General features: G+C 42.2%; 1 protein-coding gene across 1 annotated transcript in view; it reads left to right on the forward strand.

The window, feature by feature from the left end:
- The window catches only part of smc5 (structural maintenance of chromosomes 5), a 22,093-nt gene that overhangs the window by 10,707 nt on the left and 4,726 nt on the right, over positions 1-6,660 (forward strand). The window contains exons 8-19 of the mRNA XM_010794133.1: positions 1,446-1,521; positions 1,822-2,077; positions 2,208-2,362; positions 2,716-2,829; positions 2,910-3,004; positions 3,106-3,238; positions 3,705-3,878; positions 4,000-4,169; positions 4,311-4,434; positions 4,766-4,888; positions 5,606-5,731; positions 6,041-6,151. Of these exons, the coding sequence (XP_010792435.1) occupies positions 1,446-1,521; positions 1,822-2,077; positions 2,208-2,362; positions 2,716-2,829; positions 2,910-3,004; positions 3,106-3,238; positions 3,705-3,878; positions 4,000-4,169; positions 4,311-4,434; positions 4,766-4,888; positions 5,606-5,731; positions 6,041-6,151 (1,657 nt within the window). The remainder of the gene's footprint in view (positions 1-1,445; positions 1,522-1,821; positions 2,078-2,207; positions 2,363-2,715; positions 2,830-2,909; positions 3,005-3,105; positions 3,239-3,704; positions 3,879-3,999; positions 4,170-4,310; positions 4,435-4,765; positions 4,889-5,605; positions 5,732-6,040; positions 6,152-6,660) is intronic.

A 6,660-nucleotide genomic window follows, 5' to 3' on the forward strand; every position in this document is an offset into this window, starting at 1 on the left:
AGGGTCAACACTCACTCACCCCGTCTTAAACATTCCCAAAGAAGTGCCTCTGTCTCTCGTTGTGCTGGATGAAGTCACTGGCGACGAGTAAACCCAAAATAGTCCCAAACAGGCGCAGAGGCATTTTTCTTTTTTACTAGTTGTCCGAGTTCGGGGCCGGCAAATGCTGCCGCCATCTTGCTCAGCTCAGCTCTGTGCTGAGCTCTGAGAGCGGGAAAGACGGACTGCCCTCCCCTGCCCTCTGCTGGCGCGTGCTGTGCATTACAACCAATGTCGTCCCTGTCAAAACTCCGTGTCAGTGTAATAGAATGAAACGCATCTGTGATTTGGCGCACAGTCTGTGACGTCACGGTATTTAAAATCATACCGACGGTATTTCGAAATACCCTGGTATACCGTAATACCGTCATACCGCCCAAGCCTAGTGCCTAGTGCTCAAAAGGGGGCGGGGCCAGCAGCTACAGTCACAGAATCAGGTGCTGTTTACACGGGAACGAAACGGGTTGTCTCTGCTATTTTTCTCTTTCGTATAGCCTGTTCGTTCACACAAGGCCGCAACGGAACCGCGGAAATGGACCCCTAAAACGATAACGGGTCCCAAGGTGGATAGATCTGCGGACGGAATGCTATGGGGGGCCAAACGGCTCCGTGTGTAAGTCCTATACGATCATTTTCCTGATAACGATGAAGCCATAGCCCCGCCTCTCCCCACTTCTGCTGCTCACTGCTGTAGCATGGTCAGTAGCTACTGTCAGTAGCTACTGCTACTGCTACTGACCATGCTACAGATGTTAGTGCAAAATCTACAGCTCCTCTACCACAACCATCAGCAACAAGTGGACGTGGAGAACTACATGTTGCTAAATCCACCACGGAGAATATCAACCAGGCAATCATGGCAACCATGGCAACCATGCTTGTGGGTCTTCTTCGCTGCTTTTGGTATATTTTGTGGCGGAAGTACAGCGCCACTTACAGGCCCGGCATATGTACTGCAGCGGGTCGAGCAGTCTCGTGTGAAGGGACACGTTTATTGAGCCGTATCCGTGTGAACGGAATCCCTTTTTTGGTATTGAATTCGGTTAGCTTGCCTTTCGTTTACGTTCCCGTGTAAATGGGGCCTAAATCCAGAGACCATAGAACAACCATGAGAATTTCACATGAATTGAGTGCATTATAAATTAATCCGAGCATTATATTGCCCTAGGAAATGCAATTTGAAAATGCTCAGACATTTTAGAGTGGCACACTTGGGAATCCCACCTGCACTTTACATTAAACATGGATTTAATTTTCAAATCTTTACCAAGGTTATAATAAAATATATTCTTAGTATGTTTAACATCATTAAAGCGAGAGGCTTTAGCATTCTTTCTACAGCACAATTTTTACCTGCATTTAATGATTGATATTATGAATGGTGATAACTGTGAGCATCTTATTTTTCAGACTGATGCCATCAAAGAAGCCTCTTTGAAGTGCAAGCAGAAAAAGGATCAGTTGGATCGAAAAAACAAAGAGGTGGGACTTAGAAAGAGAAAGGAAACGTTCAGCCCCTCAAATCTGATAGTAAAAATATCAATTTTATGTCTTATTGCAACCCCACATTCATTCTATAAATAAGAAGAGATAATAAAAAGAGTTACCATTTGCATTATATACAAATGATTTCTCATCTTTATGATGCAGTACTTCATGAAGTCTGTAGTCCATTTTGTTGACTTTTCCTGTTCCGTGTGTGTTTCTCACAGAATAAAGTAGACTTAAGCTGCAGATGTGGTGTTCATAATTAATGATAGTTCTCCCCGTTCTTCCCTACAGATTGAAAATATTAAACAAACACAAAAGATTAAGCAGTTTGAAGCGGCAGACCACCAGAAGGGAATCAGCAACACCAGGAGGACCATTGACGCCTTTAAGGCAGAGCTCGCCAAAGTTACAGACCAACCCGACGTGATGCCGCAGATCAACGCCGTCAATATCGAGCTGAGGCAAATCCGAGAGCAGAGAGCCCAGATCGAAGGGGAGAAGTCCGACCTACGCAGGGACAAGGACAACCTCCATGCTGAAACAAAAAGTGAGTTTCCCACCAGCAGTGTCACCTGAACCCGTAAACAAATATCTAGTTATTTACATAAGATGCTGCTAGCACACATACATCACCATGTGGTTCGTTTACATGGTGGTTTATTTATTCAAATTGCTAGTGTTGGAAAGAAAGCTCAGGGACATGAACAACATGATGAATGTCAAAGAGGAGAAGCTGAGAGGACGCCACAGGGACTCACACGCTGCCCTCCAGTGGCTCAGACGGAACAGACAAGTCTTTGAAGGGAATGTCCATGAGCCAATGATGCTGGTCGTAAGTACATTTTATAGTAAAAAGGAGTTGGAATAAGATAATTGTTCAAAATCCTTGTAAATATATAACAACTGTACAAAGTGTTCTTGGATCTGTGTCCAACTACAATACAGCATATTATAAATCATGTATTAAATTAATATAGCTTTTGAAATCTAAGTGGGGCAATAAACTTTGTCGTAATAAAACCCTTATGATTAATGCTAACGGTTGGGATAAAAAAATCCTTTTTTCAGTGCTTTGGAATTGGGGATCTTGTCTCGGCTTTGGCTAACATTTGTGATCTGATAAGGTTGTGATGCTTTTTGTATCATTTGCAAAGCCCACATGCTAACCCTTTCTTTATCTTTCAGATCAATGTGAAAGATCCTCGCTTTGCCAAGTATGTGGAGAACCACATCTCCTTCGCGGACCTGCGGGCTTTTGTCTTCCAGAGAAAGGGCGACATGGAGAAGTTCATGAAAGAGGTCAGAGTCGTAAAAAAAAAAAATCCTTCCGTGTGTAAATTATCCGACAAATCCCATGTTTGCTGTTATCCTTTCAAAAGGTCCGTGACAAGATGAACCTGAGGGTGAACGCCATTTGTGCTCCAGAGGTGTCGTGTTCTAATAAACAGTCGTCAAGAAATATTGAGTCCCTAAAGTGAGAAAATATGAATTTTATCCGAGGCGTAATGACCTATAAGATCAACATGCATATTTGTCTTTAATTTAGTAATGCAACATTTCCATAAATTCTTGTAGGCATTTTGGGTTCTTCGCCTACCTTCGGGAGATGTTTGACGCGCCTGATGAGGTGATGAGTTACCTCTGCCAACAGTACAAGGTGCACGACGTCCCGGTGGGCAATGAACAAACTAAAGCCATGATCAAAAGGGTACGTTTCCTTTTCACACATTTTTCAAGTTTTCAAACCACCACAGCAGAATATTAGGGACGTGAATGTGATTTAAAATCTATCCTCTTTGGTGAAACAAAAGGTCGGATATCAAGATAAACGGAGTGGATTGAGCTTAAATGTGTCAGTGAAGTCTATAAAAAGGCACCACCCATAAAAATCATACTGAATTAAAATATACATTTTGCTCCTGTGCCTTTCAGAGATGTCAAAAAGTTGAATTATTGAATTAGATGTCAAAGAAATGTTGTTAAAGTTTCATTTACTTGTGTCAATGTGTGACGCATTTTATTACCCTTTTTGAGTTTACTGTATTTTGCACTGGTAAACTTAAATCTGACAGTTGTATATTTGTCTCCTGATATTTCCATTGAAGTCCAGATTTTGTTTAATACTCTTGAATTAAAAAGGAGTTGTTCTTTGTCAATATTTGTCTTTCTGACAGGTGATTGAGGAGCCCTACCTCAAGGTGTTGTACACAACAGAGGAGAGGTACACATTGAAGAGGTCCCATTACTCAAACTCGATCAGCACCAGTAACTCTGCAGTGTACCCCTCTCAGTACCTCTCCATCACTGTGGACGCTAAAGAGAAGCTGCAGCTGGAGCAGCAGATGAAGGTAAAGGAGAGAAATAGGAACACATGGGGAAGCATAGCCCTGACCCTTTTTAAATCCACTATTCCCTACATCTGTTTTTTCTATATGTGAGAGTTTAGCTGTTTACCCCCACTGTGACTAGGAATGTGAGTCCAAGTTACGGGACATTGATGAGCGGCTGAAGGCCTTGCAGGCAGAAGCCGTCACACTGGATCGGCGTGACAACGAGCTATTGGCCGAGAAGAAGAGCCTCTCTGAAGTGAAAGGCAAAAGGAGACAACTGGAGCAGAAAATCAGTTCCAAACAGGACAGGCAAGTCTGTCTAAAAAAATCTACAAAAGGCCCTCCTTGGAAATGTGACTTGATTGGAATATTTTCTTTGTAGTGATTTGTCTGTTTGGTCAATGCAAATACTTTTTGAATTGGTTTAACTCCAACTTTTCATGCGATTAGTCTGAGGCAGATGGAGCAGAACGTCATTGACCTGCAGACGATTGAAGTTAAGACAAAAGAGAAAGTTGCAGCTGTCAATCAGCAGAAAGTTTCCCTAGTCGCAGGGATTATGGAGCAAATGAAGGTATGTATACCATGAACTGATAGCTAAGCTGATTTCCATAGCTTTAGGTTGACATTTAGATTTGTTTATGTTATGTTGTGAAAGACTTCAACAATGTTACATCCTTCTGTCTCTGAATGTACCTCCTTTCTGCATTTCCAAGCTCTATTGCCACTGAACTCTACCTCGTATCAGGCTAAAAAAACTCTACCATTTTATATTGTGATTGATTTTTATAGATATAACTTTTGATGTTTTGCTTTATAAGTGAAAACCCTTTTGTCTGCCTAAATGTTGTCTTTTTAAATGTCTGGCTCTCTTTCTCCTCTCTCTGTCTCTCCATGGTCTGTAGCTGAAGGTGAAGCTGACCATGGAGAAGGTGTACCTGACTCTGGAGACGGTGGGGCTGATGGCGCAGAAGAGCAAGTTGGAGAATGATTGTAGAGAAAGCGCCTCTGAACTCCAGACCACTGATGTAAGCGGTTCACTTAGACCAGGGGTGTCCAAATATTTTTCTGTATGTGGCCCTCGTTGAAAAAAGTTTGAAGGGCTGGGCCGCTCACTAGAGGTGAGGTTTATTGCCTCAAAATCAATCAAATGTAGGTAAATGATGCTTGATACTTGAATCTGCTTTTAAGAAAAAGAAAAAGCCTACATCCCAGCTCTCCAGAGAGTTTCATTTAATTTGTTAGCAGCTCATATCTTACAACAGGATTCCCAGATTGATTATCATAAGAGGAAATAGGAAGGGTCTATTTCAAGTTTGTTATGTATATAAGTTATTGGGCTTTTTTCTTATCGACTTAGATTTGTTAGAACATATTTTCAAATGTAATTGACTGAATTTATTGTAAATTGGGCTTATTAACACGTGAGCACGACTGTGTAATATATGTTTGCAGATATATGTAATAAGTAAAATACAAGAAACGCTCCAGTTTCATTGGTGGGCCGTATTCCATTATACTTTTTGAATTTGTTGAGGGCCGATTCAAAAGTCCCGCGGGCCGCATTTGGTCCCCGGGCCGTAGTTTAGACACCCCTGGCCCTGACTTAGACCTTTTTGTATATAGAGTTTGGAAAAAGGCTTAATTTTGTGAGTTTCGTCTACAAAGTCACTCATTTAGTTTGTTTGTCAATCTCCTCCCTGTTCTGTATATCTGATGTCTGCTAACTGAGATTGTTCTTGCAGCAAACATGTATCCGTCTGGAGCAAAGGAAGGTTCAGCTGACAGAACTGTGCAAAGGCCTGATGAAGAAAGCCAAGTCAATCTGCAGGATGCAGCATGACGAGTCCTTACCAGAAGAGCTGCATAAGGTTAGTGTGGATTACAGTCTTTATTATACTATTATAATGCGCTGATCTTCAAATCACGGGGGCACTGGTTCGAATCCCGCTGCAGTCAACATTCCGCTGTGTCCTTGGACAAGACACTTCACCCTAAATTGCCCACAGTATTGAATGTATGTAAGTCGCTTTGGATAAAAGCGTCCAACAAGTGACATGTAATGTAAAAAAACTGTGAATGAAACTAGACATTTCCTTCTTTGGAATATTATCCTTTTTCATATTATAAATATAAATTGGTAAAATATTCATGGCTCTTTTTTGTTTTTGTTAATGCAGGCTTTCAGTACACTGCCTGACACGCTGGACGATATCGACACCATGCTGAACGAGGAGCGGTCCAGAGCGGAGTGCTTCACTGGCCTCAGTGAAAATGTAAGAGCACAGAAAACTTGAGTCTGCCTGTGCAATGCTGTTAATATTTATTTATCCCTTTTATATAGGCAAGATGAGGACAATAGCCACGTTCACACCGCAGTACTTTTCCCACTTTTGTTCCGATATAGTTCCGAAATGTCGCGTTCACACCAAAGAAATCCGGAACTAAAATGTGGTCATGAGAACCTTTTTACCCCCTTTTCCGTCCCTGCTAGAGAGCAAAACTCGTAAAACTCCCAAAAAGTGTTGTGAAGCCGCCATTTTATTATCCTCGCATTAGCATTATTATCATTAGCCCATCGCATGAACGCAAAGAGACTAACTTATGGCAACACAAAAGAAAACATGGGAGCGGTGGAGATGAGGAGGTGTCGGCGTTCTGGAGATTTACTCGGAAGGCTTCAGTAGAAGCTGCTGGGAGTCTCAGCAGCTTCTACTGAGCGAGTCCCCAACTGCCGGGGTCTTCCGGCCCGGGGCGTTCGGTGGCCAGTTATATGCCGTGAAGGTTGTTTGGGCGCCAG

This window comes from Notothenia coriiceps, unplaced genomic scaffold (assembly GCF_000735185.1).
Source record: "Notothenia coriiceps isolate Sejong01 unplaced genomic scaffold, NC01 NC01_scaffold00037244, whole genome shotgun sequence".
Taxonomy (NCBI): Eukaryota; Metazoa; Chordata; class Actinopteri; order Perciformes; family Nototheniidae; genus Notothenia; species Notothenia coriiceps.